Source organism: Choloepus didactylus, chromosome 7 (assembly GCF_015220235.1).
Source record: "Choloepus didactylus isolate mChoDid1 chromosome 7, mChoDid1.pri, whole genome shotgun sequence".
Classification (NCBI taxonomy): Eukaryota; Metazoa; Chordata; class Mammalia; order Pilosa; family Megalonychidae; genus Choloepus; species Choloepus didactylus.
The window spans coordinates 13323641-13348535 of NC_051313.1; the positions used below are offsets into that span (position 1 = coordinate 13323641).

The window sequence follows — 24895 nt, forward strand, 5'->3', positions numbered from 1 at the left end:
ACAAGAAAGGGAAGAGCAATTAAATGAGGTATGCCTGTATTTTGTTTCTGATGAAAAAATAGGAGCCTTAGTTTTAATGTGGAAGTTAGTACTATTGGGTCTTCAAAGGGTAGGTTTCTCATTGTGCTCTCTGATGACTAAATGAAGTGGCGTGGGGTGGTGGAAAGAACCCTGGAGCTGAGGTTTAGATGACTCCACTGCGTGTACTGGGTGCCGCCACGAGGAAGACATTTAACTTCATTGGGGCTGCTCCTCATCTGTAAAGTAAAGGGGTTGAAATATATGATTTCTAAAATGCTTTTTCACTCTAGAGTTCTGATTTACTATCTAAAGAGGGCTTGACTGTGTAAAAGATTTTATATAGGAACAAGCTGAATTCAATTCAAGAGAGCCTCTATTCTATGCAATAGACACAAAAAGACGGATAAAATATCCTCCCTGCTCTCTGTAAAATTATGGTGTAGTAGGGAAAATATATTTTCAACTCTATTCTCATTCTGATCTTCAGATTCCCCACACTCTCCAAGCTCCTTTTCCTCGTTCCTATTTCACTAACGTAAAATAACACAAAATCCTAATTCCAACATTGCTTGCATCCCCCAAATCACAATCAAAATTAATTGGATGAGAATAGAATTAAAACAACCATTTTAGATAGTTTTTCCAGGCATTCATGTATTTATTGAGCATCTACTATGTGCTAGACACCAGGCTAGGAATCGAGGATACTGCAGTTTACGAAATAGGAAAAGTCCCTCCCTTGGGGAGCGCACCCACCAGTGAAGTGCATTCTTTTAGAAGACTCCGGACAAGGAAACGCTGGCGCCGGGCATCCACAGGAGGAGTCTGACAGCAGGGTAGAGGAGGCGGCCGGGGGAGGCATTCCCAAAGCACAGTGCCCTCCCCTCACCCAGCTCTGTCTCCTCAGCCCTTCCCCTTTGCACCTGATTTCTCCCCGGGCCTTTTTCCTCTCGTTGTTGAAGGGTTCTTTAACAGGGAAAATTGAAATACTGAAGACGTTATTTTGGGGCAAAAAGTGAACGCGTGTAGATAAGTCACGCTCTTGTGGGAACCCCTTAAAAAATTCTGTATGTATGTAAGTGACACTGCAAAGCATCACACAGTCATTGCCTTCCTCGAGGGAGGTTAAGTTTAATAGGATCAGAAATGTGAAACGTGGAAAAGGAAGAAGGTGCACACCCCACTTCCCACGTGTCAGGAGCAGGAAGCAGTTGCCTTTTCTGACTAGCAGCAACAGGGTCTGCTACGGTGTCTGGCTGTGGGGAAGCCCAGTGCAGAGGGCAGAAAGGAAAAGAAGCTGCTTTTAGCAATCTTGGCTAACTCCTATTTATGCAGCTAGAGGCCCGGAGCTTGTATTAGCTTGAGCTGCAGGTTGGCAATGGCTTTTAAAATGAAAATGCAAACCTCTTGAATTATGTAAATTGACCCCAAATATGTATGAAGAATGAATAGTAAACAGGGTTCCCTGAGGGGAAATATCAGAGACTGATGATGATGATGATGATGATGATGGAACTGAAAAGTTATCAAATCAGCTAAAGAAATATAGGCCAGTGGAAAGCCCACTGAACTTGACAGTACCCAGGAGCTGATGTGAACTTGAAGACTGAGAGAGGATAGTGCTGTGCTAAGGGAGTCTTTGGGAATTTAGGAGTTAATAGACAACGAATCAATTTTATAACCCGGGAAATAAATAGTCCTGATGTCTAACTCCCAGTGAGTTTTTGTAAGGAATAAGAAAGGAAGCTCTTTATGATATCAAGTTAACTTCAAATTTGAGCTACCCATTAACATTTTTCTCTCTCATGTTTGGAACTGGGTTCTTTAATGCCTATCTCTATGAGGCTGAGAAAACAACTATCCTTCCAGGATGTTGAGTTTATGATAAGATAAACAGTGAGTCAGCTGAGAGGTCAGAAAAGATTTCAGCAATAACATAATTTGAAAGAATTGGGGGTTGAACTTCTGCCCTGCCAGCTACAACCTCAAAACATGGGGTTTGCCATGCTTGCTATTTCAGCTGTGACTTTTATTTTTCTCCCCAGCTGAAGTGGAAACAGAGAGAGAAAATAAGCAAGACAAGTCAATGTTGTGCAAATATTTTAATTCTGAGGCTTCATGTGTTTCTTTTACTTTTAGCAGTTAAGCTTATATGGCTATTTATTCATTCATTTATTCATGCAAATTCATTTATTCAATAAATACTTATTAAGCATCTACTATGTGCCAGACACTGCCCTAGGTGCTATACAACAACAACATATCAGTGAGACTTCCATGAGGAGGAGTAAATTAAGGGGCCATGATAGAAAGTGAGTAGGGGACTAACTTTAGACTGGGCGAGCTGTGAAGGATGTTATGAGAGGTAACATTTAGGAGAAAATCTGGGTGATGATAAAAAGCCAACTCTGTGAATATAGGGGGAAAGGAAATTTAGGCAGAGGGAACGGCTCATGCAAAAGATGAAATCAGAGACATGCTTGGCCTATCCCTGGAACCTAAAGAAGTCCAGGAGGCTGGAATCTTGGGAGATTTAAGTTGGAAAGCAGGTAGAGGCTAGTGTGCTGGGATTTTGCATTTCATTCTAATTGCAATGGGAAGCAGGGGAGTGACATGATCCAGGTGACATCTTACGGAGTGCCTAGGGAGCTGAATGTGGCCACAGAAGGCACCAAGTATAGTGCTTGGCTTCATTTTAAAACCCTGACCACAGACTCAAGTGGGCTTCCAGGCTCCTGACAGTCATACGTATCTCTCGTCTGTCAACTCTGCCTCTCCCCTAGACAACTAACTGTGCAATGCCACCTTATCTCTCTCTAAATGTCCCCACCTCCCTGGCCCTCCTCACTTTCAGATGGTGGTCTTGCTTCTGACTTCCCTGAGAAAATGGACATAATCAGAAGGGAATTTCCATGTATCAACACACACATCAGTATTTGTACCCAAATACCCACCGCCAACCCTCTGGATTCTACGTAAAATTCCATCTTTCCTCTGTGAGGCTGACCCTCTCTGGGACATTCTTCAACAGCTCTCTGCTCTCCTCTGCATTGTCCGGGTTTTACCGCTGCTGGATCATTCTCACCAGTATCAAAACATGCAGTGTTTCCAGCCCTCCCCCAATGCCCACTATTTTAAAAAGAAGCTCTTTTGATCCCATTTTCCTCTCCAGCATTTGCCTTTTCTCTGCTGCCATTTAGAGCAAAGTTCTTGTAAAGCACTCTCTGTCTCACTGTCATCAGCTCCTCTGCCCCCACTATCTCAGGAACCCGCTCCAGTCAGGCCTTTATGCTCACCACTTGTTCAAGTTTGCTAATGCTGCCGTTATGCAAATACCAGAAATGGACTGGCTTTTACAAAGGGGGTTTATTTGGTTACAAGTTTACAATCTGAAGGCCATGAAAATTTCCAAATTGAGTATCAACACAAGTATACCTTCAGCAAAGGAAAGCCAATGGCGTCCAGAAAACCTCTATTAGCTGGGAAGGCATGTGGCTTACTTTACATGACCTCTCAAATGTCTCATAGCTATCTCAAGCTTAGCAGGCCTTCAATAGAACTCCTGATCTCCCCAAATCCTACTCTACTCACAGTCTTATCCATCTCAGTTAATGTCAATTTCTTCATTCCACCTGCTCTGGCCACGAAACTTGGGCGTTTTCCCTGACTCCTCCCTTTCTCTCACACCCCACATTTGATCTGCCTGGAAATTGTGTTGGCTCTTACCTCTAAGTATACCAGAGCCTGACGACCCTGATCTGAATCCCCAGCATCTCCCTCCTGGATTCCTCAACAGCCACCTACCTGGTTCCTGTCCCCACCATTGGCCCCTCCAACTGGCTCTCAATACAGCAGTCAAGCAAGCCCTTTAAAACTTGACTAAGTTGTCCCTTTGCTGAAATCTGCCAGTGGCTCTGTGCTTCAGAGGAAAAGCCTTGTGGCAGCCCTGAACCCTGGGGGCCCTCCTCTCCTCCTCTGCCTGAGACACACTGGCCTTCTTGCTGATCTTAAGCATACCAGGCACGTGGGGGCCTCAGGCTCTTTGCACTGGTTTCTACTGTCTGGAGTTCTCTTCCCCTAGACAGCCATGCGGCTCACCACCTCACCACTTCACCTTCCCGTCGCCCTATTTAAAGTCACAATCCTATCCCAACTCTGCCTCCACTTTCCTACATCAGTTTCCAACAAAACTGATACACTACATATTTTACCTAGTTTATTGTCGATTTCCTTCCTTGAGGGCAGGGAATTTTGTATATTTTGTTCATCATTGTTTCCCAGTCCCTAGAACAATTCCTTGGTGTATGGATGGAGCTCATTGTTGAATAAATGAATGAATGGACAAATGAGTGAATCAGTCCATTAATGAGTTGGGTATAGGAGTAAGGCTTGAGAAACTGGATGGATGGTGGTACCACTTGCTGAGACAGGGAAGCCTGGGGAAGGACTAGGTTTCAGGGCTGTTTGGGATATGTTAATTTTGAGGTGTCCTTTAGACATCCTATAGATAATTATTAGTAGGCAGTTGGATAGGCAGGTCAGGAATTGCACAGACACTCAGGATGGGAGAGTCAGGTGTGGGAGGCCATCAGCTTGTCAGTCATGGAGCCAGATGAGATCATGCTGGCAGGGGTCAGCTTGAGAAGAGAGAAGTCCAACATCAGGCCCTTGATTGTCACACCCTGGACTTCGTCATCACCCATAACAGCTCTACTCACAAGCAGCCCACTCACCTGTGCCCACCCTTTTCTTCTCAGCTCAACTTCTCAATTATCTGCACTGCAATAAATCTTCAGCCACAGCAGGATCTGGAATTCCCTGAGTACACATCACGCATGTCCTCACTTCTTTCCTTACCCAAATTCCAGGCACCGCCACACCATCGCATCTTTGCATATCCCTGTCTCTTCCTTCTACCCTGCCCTCAGTCCCTCCATCATTTGGGCAAACCTTAACTCTGGTTAAAGCCAACTCTTAGGTTATTTTATCCCTGCATCTGAGTTGCTAAACATGGCTGAAAAGAACACACAACTAGACTGACAGGTCTTATTTTAAATGCAAATCTCAAGTGGTCCTTCAGGAATGCCCTCAATCGACCACATTCCCCTGGTGAGTTGACTTTCCCACTCACCAAGATATTACGTCACATCTCACAGTCTTCTTCAGATTTCCAGTCTCCCTTCTACTTCCTCAGATTCCACCATGCATCCTATCTTTTAGTTCACTGAGAAAAGACCACTTCCTCCTCCCACACGTGATCCCCCAACCCACCCACATCTACACCCACACACACGCTGCCTTGCTGCTGAGGCCAATTCTTCCATCTGTGCACTGATTGCATTGCGTTTCCCCCTTCTATGGGGATATCATAAAACAGACACATGCACATGCACACACAGAAAAAGTGCTGGACTGTAGATCTCAGATCCCCTCCAGCGACTAATCCATTTCCCTGGCCCCACTTTGAGCAGTTCCAGAACCTCTATATTTGCTGTCTCTGCCTCCTCACCTTCCATTCTCTCTTGATCTTACTCCAATCAGGCTTTCTTTCCCAATTCCTTACTTCCAAGGCTTTTTGTGACTTCAAAGTTATCAAACTTTAGGCTCAGTTCTCAGTCCTCACATTACTTGACTTCCAGCAGCACTTCACGCAGTTCATCATTCTTTGTATTTCAAAACACTATTTATCACCGATCTTCCGGAACATCGTGCTTTCCTGGTTTTCCCATCCCTTGTTAGTGCTCTCCTTTACTTCCTCCTCCTCCACACCTCTGCCCCGGGGTTCAGTGCTTGGACCTCTTCTTAGATGATCTCATCTAGTCCCACAGCTTTTGAAGCCACCCATAAATTGATGACCCCCAAACTTCTATATTCGGGCTTTGACCTTTTCCCTGACCTTCAAATTCCCAAATCCAGCTGCCTACTTAAGGTCTCTTCTTGGAATGCCTAGTAGGCATTTCTAACATGACCGACACAGACCTCTTGATTCTCAAGCTTATTCGCCCACACACACACCTACTCACTCCTCCACAAGTCTTCCCCCAGGGGCTCTCTGGGGCCCAAACTTAGGATTCATCTTTGACTCTTCATTGTCCCCTTCACCCCACATCTAGACTAACTGCAAGTCTTGTTAGCTCTGGTAAACTATGTCATGAATCTGACCCCCTCCACCAGTATTCTAAATCCAAACCACTGCCTTTCACCTGGGCTATAATGAGTTCCTGCCCTCTACAGTCTTTCTTCCATCCAGCAGGTAACACTGATATTTTAAAAATGTCGTTTCTCAGCTCAAGATCCTTTAATGGCTCTTTCCACATTTCAAATAAAGTGCATTTCTCACCATGGCCCTTCCCTCCCCCTGCAACCTCATCTCCACTCATGTGTCATGTGCAGTTCGTCCCAGGGCTCCCTCCCTAACTTCATTCCTGGTTATCAAAGGCCACCTCTTTAGAGAGATTCCGCCCATACGATAGTGCCCCCCACTTCCCCCAACAGCCATTTGTTTTCCCTTTCCGTTTGCGTTTGTCCGTAACACTTTTATTACTTGAAATTACATGCTTGTGTGATGGTCTTGACCCGCTCTCCACAGCACCAACCACAGTGCATGACCCATTGTGGCCACTCACTTAATTGGTTAAATTACAGAAAAGGAGGGGAAAAGGGTGTTCAAGGGTGGCCTTCTCTCTCTCTCTTTAATCAAGGTAAAATAGCAGAGCGTATTTTTATGCTGATGGAACAGTTGTGTAGAGAAGGCTCTGATAAGGCAGAAGCGAGGAGATAGTGCAGAAGGCAGAATACATAAATACAAATATAGGCATATTGGTAATTTTGAGAAATAAGAGGAAAAAAGGAAATAGGAGCTAAGATGTCATTAGTTCTCTGTATGCACCACCATGAGAGTTGAGAAGACAACCCCCTCCCCATGCAGGAGATTGATCAAAGTTCTGTGTTGTAGGGAATTTTCATGATAAATCAACACATTGCAATACAATTATGCCTTTTTATAAATTACTAAAACATTAAGACTCCAGGGTGATCTTAAAAATAACAGTCTGCACATTTTTTTAAAGCACTGGAAACTAAGAATGACATTTTCATTTTGCCTCTTTCTCTTTCAGGAACTATGTGAAAAACAACATTTGTCTTATGAGTCATCACCAAGAGGAATTAGTGCCAACACAGCTTCAAAAAAGAAAACCCCAAGAGCAGCTCTTGGAGTGCAAAATGCTGTGTGGGAGGGGAAAGCAGACGCAGCTGTCCCTGGAGACCTGATGACCTCAAATCTTCCGAATGTCCATGTGTCACGAATGCACTTAGTAGGGGGTCCTTGTACCAATACAGTTTTGCTACTCCCGGGTTTTCTCTTCAGTGTCATGGAGCTAGACTTAAAGGGACATTCTGAATTTATAAAGACAAACTTGCATTCCCTTCCAAAAGTACCTTAAAAGATAGATGAGGTACAAGGGTGATCTCTTTCTTATTCTGAGCGGGCTACAGGTTAGAAATATGCTGGCTGGTTCAATGTTTTCCACCTTTTCCACAGAGCAGCCTTTCAAAGACTTTGCCCAGTGATGAGCTCAACCTCTGCCTTAAGATATGTAAGACAGAGGCCAGTTCCTGGCTTTACAATTCAGATGCCTAAGTGGCCAGAACGTGGGCTTACAGTTTTTGCCTTCTGAGATACTACCTGCGCTGAGTCTTTTATAAAAAAAAAGAATGGGGAAACACTGTGGACAATTTGATTGCACATATGTTCTAGACTAGGATAGGGTCCTGGCTAGGATTTTCGTGGTGATTCTTAGTTACAATTCAATTAAGTACAAAGAGTATGCAGCTTATTTTAGGAATTATGAACTACAATTTAGTACTAAATATCCCACTTTTATGAATTTTGTTAGTATTATAAAAATATTAAAAGAAACAATTCTGCAGTAGTTGAAAAATAAGCATTTTTCCATTTTTTTAAAAATATGAATAGAAAGGACAATTTCAAATCATGGGACCATATTTATTTAGAAGTAGCTGTTGCTGAAACACATAAAAGGAATTGGGCCATTAGGTCATTTATCCAAACCTCTAAGCAATTAGGTGTTAATTACTCCATCAAGCTTATAAATTTCCCTCCTTATCAGGTTTTCGTGAACACTAAGTAGCAATCTGTAGTTTCCTGCAGTGATTCGCACTCCTCAGGAATATCACTACCTCAGGGTATAGCACACGGGCCACAATCACTCCCAACTTTCCCCCCAACTTTCCAATGACTACAGATGTTATAAATGAGGTTCAGACATCAGGAAGATTCCCTCCCTAACCTCTTCTCTGTGATGAAGCCTAGAGACCTCCAACTGGGCCAGGAACTTGGGTTTTCATGCACACAGCAGTCGATTGCTCTCTTCTGCATTTCTTTGGCTGAATGTTAAGACCTGGTGAGGCATTTTACCAATAGAATTAGGATATGATCATAGAAAATCCACAATAGAGAGTCTCAAACCACTTCGGTAGTAACTCATTAAATTACTAATTGTATAAGCTATGGAAGTCACTCAGAAAACTTAAAGCATGAGCAGACTAGCTTGAAAAACAATTTTTTTTTTGAAATGATAAACCTGAAGGAAAGAGAATCCTAAGAGCCAAAAACCCTTAAAGAGAAAGAGGAAGACCTTCATTCCATTTGAAATGTTCCTTATTGGCCCCTCACAAATCGTCCTACTTTGATATAAGGGTGACTATGTTCCCTTATAACAAAGAGGAAAGGCTAATCTATGTAAGCAATAGTAAAACAGAATGGCCAAAAGTCCTGCTTCTGAAAGGTGCAAATTGGCAGGGGAAGTTATGAGGAAAGGGGATTTGAGATCTTAAACAATTCTATCATGGTATATTTCATATGAAAGTTAGAGCACGCGTTGTTTTCTGTTTGTTTTATAGAGAAGGGAAATTGCGTCCTGCAGAGAATGAACTTATGAGATTAATCATGAATTTTCAGTGGAATTATATGCTGAGATTAAGAAAAAAAAAATCAAGAAATGGAATCAATATTTTTTTTTGCCACATATCACAGTTTTAAGCTATTTAACAAAATTGTCAGATGTTTCCCTTGAAGTTCAAACACTATATATATTTTAGCCATTTCTTGGCTTAGCCATTCATTTAAATGGGAAGGAAATTGTTGATAAACCTAGTTGGCTTATTATTAGTGATATCAACTTAGGCATCAAACATTTGCTTATTTTTTTTTTTATTATTCTGTCTGTAACTAAACAATTCTGTCTTCAAACTAACTTTACCCAATGCCTCCCTCACTCATACCTTTTTGATTTTCAAAAATAAAAAGGGGGAATACTTATAATTTGTATTTATACATTCACATTTTTTATTTATAAAAAAATTTACAGCACTTGTGGAAAGCCAGCAGGAGACAGCACACTCGCTCATTTCTTCCCAGCTTTGTTCAGCCCAGTGAGTTATCCACGCCCATTGTGCCAAGTGACACACTTACTCCACGGTCCTGAAGGCACACCTGTCAGACTGGCTTTCCTCTTCTTTGCAAACAAAGCATTCTGATGAGACACTGATTACCCGTTTTTCAAGTCCTCAAACACTGAAAATGTTAAGACATCTGGATCTGCACCTCGGGTATATAATCAGGTTTTAATTTTCCCTTTTCATTTATTGTGAACACTGTAAAACAGGAGGCCACTTATTACTATTAATTAAAACTAAATGGATGATCTCAAAGTTTTAGAAGTCAGCCCAGAACCTATAACTTTTTCATCTAATTTTATTCTCTGTGTTTTAGGAGGTTAGCTATCCTACTGTATTTTTAAATGAAGCAAATAAATACAAATGTAAAAAAAGAATAAAAGTTTGAAAATCACAAGTAAGTCTTTTAGAAGAATGAAAATACAAAAGCCAACCTTTGCACACACACACCCCTACACACTTTTGAGGGAGTGAGAGGCAGGATGGAGGGAAGTCATGGAAAAAAACGATCAAAGAAAAAAAAAGAAATAACATGTATCGTTCAGTGCAGTGCTTAAGCTAATTTTTCAACATTTTATAATCTGGTAAGGAATCTGTACTAAATATGGAGGTTAAGATGTTGCATTTTCCACAAAGGTTTCAAAACATTTTGGTGATTCAGGTTTTAGTGGAAGACTGTGCTGGAATATTGCCTCTGTTAATTTCTACTGAGAAGCTAATTCAACTCTCCACTCAGCTTTATTTCTAGGGAAAATCACTGTTGGTTATCTTCAACTCCTAAATGCAAGTGGCACTGCTCTGTGGCAGCTTGAATGCATACTGCCATTCCAGGGCTCTGGGGTGAGCCAGAAAGACACTGTTTCACAGGTGCATATTTACTATAACTTTAAGAGTAGCAATCCCATTTTCTGTACTACACTTAACAGTCACTCTTCAGCTCCATTAAATAAGACTTAACAGTCACTCTTTAGCTCCATTAAGTAAGACATAGCAAGGGGAAAGACATAGCTTGCAAATGGCTTTCAAGTTCAAGTTGAACTATATTATAATTATACCGTGCACAGAGGCAGCTTGTGGGCACTTTGTTAAAACAGCACAATGTTACCGACTGCTAGCAAGACTCTTAGTATAGCCTTGAGCACCAGCCTAAGATTAATGAGCCAAGAACCTCACTCACTTTCCTACAACTACAGTTAAGTCTTTCCAGAATAACAAAGGTACATGAGGTACAACCCATCACAGCTTCTTTATCATATCCACCTTGTGGGTAAAGAGGTTTCTCTTTTTAAAATTACAATTCTCTTAATTTTCAGAAGTTATTTAACATTTTCTATCACATTAAATTAGCAACATAAAACATTATGCTTTAACTCTAAAGTTCTACTCTGGTTCCCTCAGGTTTATATACATGTTTTCACTTCTAATCTGCAAGAAAAAAATTCCTATTTGATATTTGGTAACAAAGCATTAAAGAGATACTATACATGTGTGTCATATACATATATATGTATATACAAAATACACTTCAAAAAGAAGCCAACAACACTTCAGCAAAAGTCTAAGCTTGCATAGTTTAAAAAAAATTATGAATACAATTTTTGTTAAAATAGAAAATGGGGAAAAAAGTTATTGAATGGATGTGAAGAGAGGTCTTTTCCAAACTTTTATTTGTGCACATTCAATTGAAAAAGATAACTTTTACAGGTTCTTTGGTGCCCATATTCAGCATACAAAAATGTAAAAGACTATTCACAAATAAAACACGTTAGCTCAAACCAGAAAAAAAAATTAACAACAACAACAACAAAACAATTTAAGGTAGTGCACACTGTGACAGCTCTACTTAGAGGACATGAGAATTACTGCAGAAATAAATAGAATGTCCTTTTGTAAAAGCAGCAACGTCATGTCTTGTAAACTTCCTTTTTATATTACAGCAAGGTCTGAAATAAAACCCAAAGGGACTGGAGCGTAACTGCAGCCGTGACTGAGTAAAAGAGTCCACCTCCTCCACTACTGTTGGTCCAGTTTCCTTTTGTTTTGAGTCCAATGTGCAGCACGTTTTAAAAGGTGCTCAGATAGGGATTCTAACCAATGAAGTGATCAATTATAAAATTTCTTTCCTGCTTTCAAACACAAATGGGTAAATCTGCTCCACAGCAGTAGCCACAGCCTTGACGTTGGGCCCTGTAGCAAACACAAGGGAGGAAGGGGTGAGGAGAAGGGGAAAACCAGAGCACCAGAAGGAGCCGATTTCCCAGAGTTAAAAACATGCAGTAGTTTAGAATACCAGGTTAATTTTTTAAAAATCTACACTTGCATAATTATACACAGAATCACAATAAGAACCAAAAGAACAAAAAATTTTTCTGGGTAATTAAAGGAAATCTGAACCACAAAAATTATGTTATTCATTTTGTTTTAGGCCACGAGTCTGAGAACAGAAAATATAAAAACTACATACAAACTCTTATGGGTAAGAATAAAAAGCACTGTATACGCTTATAGAGGATGGAATGACAAATAGGACTGAGCAACCCATACCTTTCTGGTCACCGTCACCTGGTGTTTGATTAGATCAATTGCTTAGATCAATTAGATCATTTTGTAATGCTGGGAAGCCAGAGGGCTGCCTGAAACCGCACAGGCTAACCTCCCAGATCTAACACTACTTCACACCCACATGCACAGGCCATCCTGCCCTCACAGCCTACCCAGCGACAGGGAAGGAAAAAGCACAAGGGGGTGAGGCAACACCACAAAGGAATTAATCCATTTAACACAAGGGACAACTTTTAAATAAGCAACCTTTCATTTAAACAGCTAAACAAAGACAGAAGAAAGGCCAGTGAAAGATACTTTTCATAAAAGAATAAAAGAATAAAGGCATTCAAAGATCCTGAAAACTGGTATGTCCACTCACTGGAAGGGACCAACCATGTCCCATCTTGGCATGCCCCTTCTGGACTCACCCCCATGCCATGGAAACCACTCAATATTGATGCTCACTGCATTTTTAACATTTCATAGGATCTCCCTTCTTATTGACCAGGTCAATTGTCTCCAGTATGCTATTGCTTTAATTATCTACTAACTCAATAAAAGCAGATTTTGCATATGCATCAAGTTTTATTCTAAACTTAGAAGGGACCTAGCGATAGACTTTGGAACCTTCCAGAAAGCTGGGCTCCAAAATGTAGAAATGGACAGTTGGAAAGGGGGAGGAAATAGACTTGCCTCCCACCACTCTATTTTTAAGATTCAGTGGGATTCTGGCAACAAGCTGTAAAAGTTCCCAAGGAAAATGTAAAAACCCATGGAATGAGTCAAAGCTAAAGCTTATTTGTCAAGGGTTTAAAGGTGTTAATTAATAACTTTCATTCCCATATAGGGAATTGAAGGGAGAAAAAGCAAAATTCTAAGACACAAAGAAACTTCCCTTAATTCAATTTTGCCTAAGGTTAGGCCTGACTCCCCAGCAATGCCATGGTGCCCTTAAAAAATCAGCCCACACGCTGAGTCTCCCGAATAAAGACTCAAAAGATGAAATTCATAAAATGTAAGATATATATGGAGATTTATGGAGATAAACACTAGAATATTCTACTAGCTCCAAACTGGAAATTACCCAAATGCCTCAGGACAGTCATACCTTCAGACACTGGACACGACAGAGCAATGAGAGGGAATGATCTACAAATACACGGAACAACAAGGACGAGCCTCACAAGCCAGTGAAGAGACAAAGACGACACACCCAAATAGAATAGACAAGATTTACAGATATTATAAAAGCAGGAAAACAAATCTACAATGTTAAAAGTCACGAGACTGGTTCCCCTTGAAAAGCAGAAGTGATTGAAAGGGACAAATCAGACATCATTTCTATTTAGATATGGACATCTCTAATTGCATTTAATCCATAAGTGACAAGTTGGTTTCAATATCACACAATACCTGTTACTGTGATACTTCCTGTTGAAAAAATCTGTAATGTAGCTCTTAGAGATTTTATTCTATAGCACACTGCAGGATGAAGTTCAGGTTCATAACTGTATAAAAAAAGTCACAATTAATATAAACATTTATGGCCTAACGAGTACTTCAAATATATGTAAGTTATTTTGATTTTTCAAAGACCTACCTGGCATGAGGTCTATTATTCTTTGTGAATTCTGGCAAACGGATTTCAAATGGCATGTTACAAACTGCCAAAACGTTAACAACTTTAAAATCTGTAAATATCACCTTTAGGAGAGAAGTAAAACTCAGTGAATTATTTTGAAACAAAAAGTCTACTTATCAGGGCAACCCTTAATCATTAAGTTTCAATCGTTTTAAAAAAAAAACAGCAAATGAGATAAAACAAAAACATCTTATACATTAATTTAGTATAAGTTATCAGTGACTCCTTAATCCTATAATTGAATTAAAGGAAAAAAGCTCAAAACCTTAATTTTTTAAAAAAATAAAATCTGATCTATTAAAAGATCAAAATAGTACATCTGGAGTCTTTTGAATTTCATGTTTAGTTTAATTTTTTAATACTTTAGATGGGACATTTAAAACAACTGGGATATGAAAGAGAAAATGGGAAAAAATTAAAGCAAGAGTTCTCCTTCTCAAGTGTCAAAAAATGGAAAAGTTATCACTTTAAAAAGTCAATAAAAAGAGTGCACATGGAGCTCCCAAGACCAGACATCATCTTCTAAACAATAGAGTAAAACGACATTTCCATGAGTTGAGTTAGATGTTTATTTTCTTTGGGGGGACACTCTGTGGGATAGAGTAATACAATTGTGTTTTTAATTAACTGGGATTTCTCTTAACAGTTCTAGTGCTATGCTGAGAAGAGAAGCTCCAAGGCTGAAAATAATGTCCTGAACATTAGTAACACCTTCAGCTATTCCTACTGGTATCTTAAAGTGTCTCGCTTCATTGTCCTTTCAAGCTCTCCTGGCAAAGCCACAATTCCGAGTGAATGACCTATCCTCCGACTCAGAACTCGCACGAGGCAGTTGTAGTGAGCAAAGTGGCACCACCCTCAAGTGGTGAGGCAGCCCCAAGGCAGGGCCCTCTCCACCGCTGTTCTCCACCAGCACCGCACTCCCCGCACCCCAGAACCTCCGTCCCCTCCTACTACTGTCTACTTCACAGAAGACTGAAGTCATCAGACAGAAACTCTCAATGTCCAATCACTGTATCTACCAACCTAGCTAAATCCAAACAGCCCATCTCTTTAGGGACCATATCTCATCTTTATCTTTCATTTACTTATCATTTTCAAGTGACTTAGCAAGCCTACAATATGAAATAATTTTATTCCAACTTATGCCTTTACAAAATTGTATTTGATAAGGCCAATGTGCCAGTAAAGGTCACTTTCCAAGCATGAGGGTTGCCAGCCACGTGTGCCTGTCCATGGGGCTCCCCAGTTCTCCACTCTTCCTCCTGACTTGGGGCTCAAGATGATAAAAAACAGGGCTTCTTGGGAGAAGCAAAAAAAAACTTGCTGAGTTGAAAAGGCAGTTACCATGAAAGGAGCGAGGTCTCTGTGGAAAAGGGGTCCGGGATTCTTTTACAAATACACAAGCAAATCTGGGGACTAGAAAAGTAGCCTCACACTGAAGGACAGTGTGAAAAACACGGTTTCTGCAGTTATTCTTTCGGAAAGTAGACTGAAAACTTAAGTTTTACAAAGATAAATCCTTAAGTAGTTGCAGTTTGGATATTTTTTGGAAATATTACCTGAAAACCTAGTTTCTGTAGACTGCGTGCTAAACGTCTGGCACCAAATTTAGCTTCTTCTTCACTATGGTTTTAAGGAAAGAAAAGATTGTCAGTTACATGGGAAATAAATTTTATACTGAGGAACATGACTAACTTTATATATGAGTTTGTTTTTAAGTCAAGGAAAAAGTCCTTTTCATGGGGGGAAATTAAAAACCTGACATTTACCTTGTTGCTCCAGTGCAAATAATTTTTCCTGAGGACCAAATTGTAGCTGTAATTCTAGGTTTTCTAAGCTTCATTAATACTTTCTGCAAAAACAAAACAAAACAAAAAAGTCAGATGGTATAATAAGTGTTAATTTCATGTAGGGTTCTGTTTTAGGTGGCCATTTTAATGTCAAAATACTACTCTAAGCTTATCCAAGATTCAAATAACTGTTTGCCAAATCATCCATCATATATAATACTGAACACCAAGAACATACTAATTAAAAATGTTATTTAGTTTATTAAAAATACAAGGTTTATGGTAAATCTCTCACAATGTATTTTGAAGTCACCACAACTACAAGTACATAAACACTTTGTCTCTCATTCTGCTGCTGTCACATGGCTGGAATTTGCATGGATTCTCAAACATACCAAACTTGTTCACAGTTCAGGGGCTCTGCAGTTGCTATCAGCTCCACCTGGAGTATTCTCCCCTCAGCATTCTCACTCCATTCAGGTCTCTCACCAAATGTCACCCCCACACTGAGGCCTTCCCTGACTATGCCATCCAAACACCCACCCCTCATGCTCTCTAGCTCCTTCCCCTGCTTTATTCTGCTTCCTGGTAACGATCACTACTTCACTTTCTGTGGAGAGCCGCTTCCCGGGTTGGGGCCTAGTGGACGGGCCGCGACCTGCTCTAGAGTTAGGGCCTGTTGGACACGCCGAGACCTGCTCTCGAGTTACCCCCGCCCATCGAGTGAGCCAAGATGGCGCCTGCATCCCGTTTCCGCATATGACGCTTAGGGCGGCGGTTGCCTGCTAGCCTATTGTACACGCTTACGTAGTGCCTGCACATTGGTTGTAACTATCGTATATAAGAAAGTGCCCGCGCTAGCCTCGGAGAGACAGCCCACAGGGAGCCGTGCCTGACGGCCGCATAGAGGTTGTTCTCCCACGGGGTGTAGGGCCTCGTGTGGAATATGTAACAGAGAAAGTTTTCTTCCTGGCTCCAGTAAAAGGCTTGCATTTACTGCCGCTGTGTGCCTCAGGTGTTGGTTTGTCTGTGTCTCTCCCTCTTTCCCTCTGTTCTCCTCGCCGGCCGGGGACAGAGCGTGTGGGACCGAGCGAGAGGGCGCCGGACAACTTTCATCTTACAGTCGAGAAGCCTATTACATCCTCACGTGTGACTTGCATATCTCCAGCACAGGAGAAAACGACGGAGCTGGAGACATCATTCAGAGCCCTTAGATAGGAAAGGCATCATTCAGAGCCCTTAGATACAGGGTATAAATAGGGTGGGACTGAGTTCCCAGATAATATGTCAGTTTAAATTTTCACTGCAACTTATCATTTATGGCAATATTTATCTTATGTCTATTATGTGTGAGAGAGAGATACAATGTTTACTGAAAAATGTGACACATAAATGAATCAATGTTTCATCTGCTGATTTTCTGTTGATAAAACATCTGTTACATTTTGAGTCCCTCCTCTCTCAGTTACATGCCATAATTACCTAGCTAGAAAGCTAGGAGGCCCAAAATTTACCAAAGTTCATAATGGAATTTAAACTAAAATACATCATAACATTTTAAACACAAGTGACAGAGAAACAAGGGACTTAATTTATTCCACATTTAGTTGTCTTTCACTACCAGCTTGCCCACAATGAGATTTTTCAGTCAACTTCCCTATGATTACTCTTCCATATGTACCAAAGCAGTGTTAGGTGTTTTCCTCTTGATATGCTTTAGCCAGACATATTTATTCACTTTTTAAAAGACAATGATATTATTGGTAAACGTAAACATCTTTACTGTGGGTCACTGAAAATTTTAATTGAATTTAATTAATCTTTACTTAGTTTTTAGTATTAAAAATGAATGATAATTTACCTAGGTATATTGGTAATAACTTTCACAGGAGCCTTCATATATATTCTTATTTAATTTTAGTAATAAATGTTTAAACTGTATATGTAATTATAGGTCATCATTCTTTGGTTTATAAAAGCCAAATAAACACCCGTTGTCACTTATAAGTTAATTTCAAAAAATCAGATAGCATAATAAGTGTTAATTTCATGTAGGGTTCCGTTTTAGGTGACACATTACCAATTTTTGTTTTAAACACTGTGAATTTAACACAAACTACAATTTAAAACGTCCAGATACGAGCCATATTATTTTTAGCAGTTTGTTAATAAAGAGAACCAACTACTTCAGCTAACTAAAGAGGAGTATGACAATTAACACACAACAAAGATTACAGTATACACTGGGGCATCATTCAATTATAACTGTATTTGAATAAGTACACATGAAAGCAAAAATGTTTCTTTCTTCAGTTAAAAGACATTGGAAGAACAATAAAATGTCCATGGAACCAATGAGCACTCTGCTAACACTCAGAGATAGGTAGCTCTGAAGCTATTGTGCCAGTTTGTACTATGTCCCCCAAAACACCATTATCTTTGATGCAATCTTATGTGGGCAGATGTATTAGTGTTGATTATAATTCTTTGAGTGTTTCCATGGAGATGTGACCCACCCAACTGTGGGTGATAACTCTGATCAGATAGTTTCCATGGAGGTGCGGCTCCACCCATTCAGCCTGGGCCTTGATTAGTTCACTGGAGCCGTGTAAAAGCGCAGACAGAAGGACTGAGCTTGCTACAGCCAAGAAGGACACTTTGAAGTACACACAGGAGTTGAGAGAGAAACATCCTAGGAGAAAGCCATTTTGAAACCAGAACTTGGAGCAGATGCCAGCCATGTATCTTCCCAGCTAACAGAGGTTTTCTGGACACCATTGGCCATCCTCCAGTGAAGACACCCAATTGTTGATGACTTACCTTGGACACTTTATGGCCTTAAGACTGTAACTTTGTAACCAAATAAACCCCCTTTATAGAAGCCGATCCATCTCTGATATTTTGCATTCCAGCAGCATTAGCAAACCAGAACAGCCATCATCCCATGAGAGGAGGGGTCACTTCCATGGGCTCACCGCTGCACACGGTACAACTAGTGTGTGGCTGGGTCCTCAAAAACTATCTGTGGCAGTATAAAACTAGGCTGTGCTGTATACATACCAAAAATCAGATACTTACTCCAACATCACGCTTATAAATTACATTTGCTCCCTCCAAAGCAATCTTCCTTAAGTTCAAATGGCATCTTGTCCTAAAAACACAGACTACATTTGTAATCAGAATGTCCAATGCAACATCGCTGTCTGCATCCATTGGGGTAGTTTAAAAACTTAGGGTCCCACCACGAAGATCACATCCTGAAAAATAAAACCAAACAAAGCAATTAAACTTCAGTGCTCTGTTACTTTATTTTTCACAAACAACCTTGAAAATTAAAATGCAAGAAATGAAATCTATATTATTTATTTTTCAATAATAACTCAAACCAATTATGCTGCTTCCAACCGCCATTCTCAAATTTTAAGATAATATGCCACATGATATCCTTTGAAATCTGGACCTAACTTCCATTCTTTCAAATGAATAAGTAACTTTAACATGTCAGGCAGTTTCCAGGCTCATCTTGGGCCACTTGGCTTCACCACCACCACATCCCAGGTGCACTGCAGCTCTGGAGTGCCCCCAAACATATCCAGCTCATGGTGGGACCTCGGCTTGAATTATCCTTGCAACCCCAATGTCAACCATCGGTGGTGTTATAACCCACTTCATGTCGCTGGGACTACCAAAAGAATGAGCTCTTTTTCACTACTTCAGACAGAGTAACTGGCTTAAGTTTACAGAAGCATAATATTAATTGAAACATTTATTAACAGACTTTTCTAACTTACAGATCATTCATTCATTCTTCACTTCCTGAACACCTTCTATTCTCTGAGGTGAGGATATTGGAGAAAAGAAAAATGAACAAGGCACAAGGCAGAGGCTCTTGTCCTCAAGGAGTTCACAAACCATGGGCGGGAGGACACATGACCAGATCTCCTAAAATACATATTTTACAAAACTCCTACAATAAGAACATTTCCGTAAACAACCAAACAAAAAAAACCTTAGTGCTTACTAAATATATGACCCAAATGCAGCTATAAAATTCTCTTTGTGTTCTCCAGAGAAACAGAATCAACAGGAGATATATCTCTATATATCTATCTATGTATGTAAATATTATGAGATTGCTTATAGCAATTGGCTCAAGCGACCATGCGGATGGGCAAGTTGCAAGAGCAGACACAAGTTGGGAACTCCCATGAAGGTTTCCATGAATCCCCCACGGGAAGCTGGCTGAAATTCTTCCTCTGACTGCTGAAATCATCAGTTTTTCCTTTAAGGCCTTCAACTGATTAGATAATACTTCTCTCAACACTGAAGGCAATCTCCTTGGCTGACTGTCAACTTAAACGGCCACAGATGCAATTGACTGACTAATGATTTAAAACCATGAAATACCCTCACAGGGTATTTCCAATCAGGCCAGTGCTTGCTTGACAAAACAACTGGACACCATAACATGGCCAAAATGACACACGAAATTAACCATTACAGCTTGGGTTTCCACATCTTAAAAAATAATGGTGAGTCAGCTTACCTAACCCACAAAAAGAAAACAAGAAGATAGTAAGGATACTATTATAATTCTCTTATACTTGAAAAATTAGTATTCTTTACAAGGATTCAAATTATTATATGAGCAAAACAAGGAAGACGCCAAGAGTCCACATAAAGAAAATTCATTCCTGTTTTTCTGGCTTTTGGTCTCTATGAACCCAGTGACAAGGCAGACCAAGACTTCTAGGACTCTCCAGAACCACAAAACATTCGACTCAGAGGATCAGGTGTACCCCGACCTCAGTATTTTCTCACTCGTATTCCCACATTCCCTTCTCCCTGCCTATCTTTTTGTTTTACTGTGCGTCTGTTTGAGCCGCCTCAAATCACGCTTTTTTGTGTAAGAAGTGAGCAGGGTGGCAGTGGGCCTGATGGATAGGTAGATGGGTTGCTAGGCAGAGGTGGTTATCAGCACCAGAGGTTAAGTGGGAGGCTCAAGGCCTCACTCGCCACTTAGTGGCCATAAGAACTTAGGCAAGTTATGGAGTCTCTCTGTGCCTCAGTTTTCTCATCTGAAACACGGAATAGATACTATCCATTCCAGAGTGGTGTTGGAGGATTATATAAAATGTGTAAAAAGTACTTAGCGCATAAAATGTCTGGGAAATAATAACACAAATAAATGACAGTGATTATTGGTAAAATAAGTTGGAATCTACAGGCAGAGGAGATATTTCTTAGCATCATTTGCCATGATGATATGACAGCCCAGATATGGACCCATCTGGATACCACCAGGTTTTCTGCTATTTTCCTACAAAAACTGTAAAATGATCTTGAGGCTTCTAGTTGCTTACCCAACATCCATTCCACTCTTAATTCACAATAACAGAACCCACATGTCAAGATGGGCACCATGTAGCAGGAAAAATATCCTATACTCTTGAGCCTCTGTGGTAATACCTCTGGTACATTCTGGTCAACAAAATGTAAAATGAAATGGTTACGTGTCTTCTGGAAAGTCTGTTTAGAGAGACTGAACCAAGCCAGTGAGCCTTTCTGCTCTTCTTCATTCTTGTTGCCTAAAGTTTAGAAATCAGGGCTGGGTCCCCATAGCCATTTCAGATCATAAAGCTATCGTGGTTAAGATCCCCTTATGTTGGATTTTTGTTATACACGGTCAAACCTAATCCTAACTGATACGCATCCCTTGAACGTAAACTACAAACAAGCAGCTACTTAAGGAGAAACCACATTATGGAGCAGCTATGCCAAATTTACTGTTTCACAATAGAATTTTTACACCACGCAGGCTAAAATGATGACTCAGATTTACTGTTTTGTCTTCCTACACTATTGAATTTCCTAATGGGAGCAAACAAAGCTAATACATAGAGTAAAACAAGTCAACAGGGAAGGGGTAAAGCAAATCTTTGTGAATGCAAAGAAGCCTGGAAGTTAATTCAAGACTGATGATTGTTTCTATGCTTCAGCAACTTAAATTCTAAAAACAAGGTCATGGGAATAGTTCATCATAAGTTTGTTCATGTTTGAGATCAGTAACCTAGCAAGCAGCTTCAGAAAATACTACTGCTTTAAGTTTTTCAATCAAGGATACAATATAAAAAAGTTAGTACTTAAAAAAAAAGGGGAGGGAGGGCACATCCTACATGAACAACCCCACATTTCTGAAGCAGAAAGAAAAAAAGCTCATTTGCAAATCAGTTTATCTATCTCATAAAACAAGACAATAGTACTAGGTATTAACAAAGATTTACTTCTTAAAACATACTATACCCCTCTGAAACAGGATAACTAGAATGGCAACTCAGTGTAATATCAGACAAATCTTGATTTCTACAAACTATTTAAAGGACTATCGTGTTCCTTTTAGTTTTAGGTGTGGCTAAATAATTTATCAATGGGTAAAAAATGACTGCCTGAGTGAACTTTATTCTCAGTGTTAAAGATGAATTGACTACTGTAAAGAAATTCAAAAGGCTTAGGTTGGTCCTAAAAATACACACATACCTCTATTAAAAATAAAAAATGCCATAGATGGTGGAAACTAATTTCCACTAGGGAAGATACATTCCAAATTGTTTACAACTATCATTGTACCTATAGTTAAACATCTGTATTATCTAATTCCCCTACTAAATTCTCAGCTTTCTGAGGTCAAAGCCTATGTCTTAAAGGGCTATGTGTTCCCATGGGCCAATACCATATCTGGTACCCAGCAGATTTTCATTATTATATGGTGAATGACTGCTACAAAATCCAACATTTCAACCTCCAGTCTATATTAAACTTCTCTTTTACCTAGAATTCCAACTACTTCCTTTAATACAAGGCATGGAAAAAAAGGTATGTCAGCCAGCCTGAACTTCCTTCCAAAGCACCTATTTTCATATGACTGTAAAAGAGCTCACAGTCTTTCTTCCCTACAAGCCCCTTAAAACAGTATCCACAAAAATGCCTACGTAGGATATTTTATTGTATCTCAGTTTATGCCTAAGATAAATGTTTGCTTTATGGTTTGCATAGCTCCAAGGGGAATGTGTTTAAGCAGTTCCACAAAAAATACAGTATTTGAAAGTGATGATATTTAAGCTCACAGAGCTGTCAAACCTGCTAATCACAGCAGTACAGTATGATATATTTAAGATACACAAAAGGGCAAAAAGAATAATACAATGAACCACTAGGTACCCGCCACCCAGCTTAAAAAATAAACATTACAGTATAATTGATGCCTGCCATGCCCTTCCTCCCAAATGACATCCTCATCTCTCCCCTCCTGACGAAACCTCTACTCTGAATGTGTTGTTTTATCCTTCTCATGCATTTTTCAAATTACATATATATTACATCCCTAAACCCAATTAGATCACATTGATGGATTTGTTCTGATATTACATCATTTTGGATTTACACATCTATGTTCATAAGCCCAGCTGGCCTATAATTCTCCTTGCTTGTACTGTCCTTATCTGGTTTGGGTATCGAGGTTAGTTAGAATAGACTCATTAAACAAGTTAGGAAGGTTTCTTTCTTTTCTTATTCTCTAGAAGACAGTTCAGAAGACCTTATCTGAAAATTGTCTGGACTTGTTTGCTTGGTAGATTTGGAAAGAGTAATTCAACTTCTTTAAGAATTTTAAGACAATTGATATCTTCTATTTCTTCTTAAGTCAGTTTCGGTAAATTGAATTTTTCTAAGAAATTTTCCGTTTCTCCTAATTTTTAAAACTTACTGCATATGATTCTTCATGGTTTTCATATACTTTTAAAACTTCTGCTGTATCTATGTATATTTATCCATTTTTCATTCTATTATCATTTATTTTTTTTCTTTGTCAACCATGCTGAAAGATTTTTCTATTTTGTTAAGTCTCTTCAAAGAACAAATTATTGGCAGTTGATCCTCTTTATTAATTTCTTGCCTTATACTCATCATTTCCTTCCTTTTACAGATTTATTATTTCCCTAATTTCTTATATTGGGAAGTATCGAAGTCAGATACTTAATGTGTCAGTTTTGAGCTTTTCTTCTTTCCTTGCATGAACATCTAAGGCAATTATATACAATGCTTCATTATCCCTTTATTCTAACAATAAAGTTCCTATATATATATTTATATATAATATATTATATATATATATTAGACTAATAAGTTTAGAGCTTTTTATTTAGAAGTTCTTTACCTTTAGAAATAAATGGTTTTAGTTTTTTTTTTTTATGACTGTCTATTCATCACTAGTAACTGAGGAAATGCTAACTTAAAAGAATGAGACACCACCTACTTATATATTGCCAAATATTAAACAGTGCTGGTGAAGGCGTGAATACACCAGCATTTTCTTGTAATTTCTACAGGATAATCTGGCAATGTGTATTCAAATTTAAAATGTGTGTATATATGGAATAGCAGTCAGCAGGTAAGAATATATCTTGAGAAATAAATGAACAAATGAGCAAAGTATAAACAAAAGTATACGTTACAATTCGGTTAATAACAGACAACCTGTGTGTCCATCTACAAGAGATTGGCTAAATAAAATACAATCGACCTATATAGTATGTTTTCACCACCCCACCACCCCCAATAATATTAGCAATTATTTTATTCAGATAGTTGATTTTTTTATTTTTTATTTATTTCTTATAGCTTTTGAAGAGTCTGGATTATTTTTTAAAGAAATATATAACAGGTCTGCTACAAGAAAAAATTATTTCCATTTTGATTTAAATTTAAATATCAATACTCTACCCACTGCCCAACACCTAACCTTATGACAAAACTTGATCAGGTGTTTTGCCATTTTTAAGTAAATGCTGAGCATGAGTTTAGTTTGTCACACAGTTTTTCCCAATAAAAAGCAAAGCTCAAAACTGCTGCTACCTACAGGAAATGTCATATTTCTAGATTTCTATTCAAAAGTGCATCATAAGAGTTGAACCACTGAACTCAGTACCTTTATGGACAAGAACACATGATCTATACTTTGGGCCCCTGACTTGCTAACAGAATTCAGAAACTACTTCAGCAACCACAAACGAGCCTTAAATCATGAGCTGGAAAACACTGCCATCTTCTGACTTTTAAGACAAATTGCACCAAAGACTACTACATTTTATATTTTCCACACCAGGAAAGCACTTAAACTGAAAAGCCACACTAAATACTGCCATGTGAACACAGCAAAAATAACCCAAAATCTAAATAAAAGTTATATAAAGGTGAAAAGAAAAAATAGTAGAATCTAGCTACTGTAAATGTATTCAAGTTGGAACTGAGGACACTGAGGGAGAGGCCTCGAAGGCTGCAATCCGTAATCGGGGAAGTGGCAAAGGCAGGGGAAGACTGGAGATAGACCAATTTGCAAACACAACATGGGCCCATGTGG

General features: G+C 39.4%; 2 protein-coding genes across 7 annotated transcripts in view; one reads left to right on the plus strand and one right to left on the minus strand.

The window, feature by feature from the left end:
* SLC2A12 (solute carrier family 2 member 12) overlaps positions 1-9073 on the plus strand; it is a 63904-nt gene extending 54831 nt beyond the window's left edge. For both annotated transcript variants that reach the window (XM_037843352.1, XM_037843353.1), the window contains exon 5: positions 7140-9073. In XM_037843352.1, coding sequence (XP_037699280.1) covers positions 7140-7293 — 154 coding nt within the window. In that variant the 3' untranslated portion in view covers positions 7294-9073. The remainder of the gene's footprint in view (positions 1-7139) is intronic.
* Positions 9074-11139: 2066 nt separating this feature from the next.
* Positions 11140-24895, minus strand: part of TBPL1 (TATA-box binding protein like 1) — a 31523-nt gene continuing 17767 nt past the window's right edge. For 4 of the 5 annotated variants that reach the window (XM_037843356.1, XM_037843355.1, XM_037843358.1 and 1 more), the window contains 6 exons: positions 18559-18737; positions 15460-15542; positions 15250-15313; positions 13646-13749; positions 13459-13553; positions 11140-11688 (listed from right to left, as the gene is read on the minus strand). In XM_037843356.1, coding sequence (XP_037699284.1) covers positions 11609-11688; positions 13459-13553; positions 13646-13749; positions 15250-15313; positions 15460-15542; positions 18559-18693 — 561 coding nt within the window. In that variant the 5' untranslated portion in view covers positions 18694-18737 and the 3' untranslated portion in view covers positions 11140-11608. The remainder of the gene's footprint in view (positions 11689-13458; positions 13554-13645; positions 13750-15249; positions 15314-15459; positions 15543-18558; positions 18738-24895) is intronic. The other variant, XM_037843354.1, reaches the window with a different exon arrangement.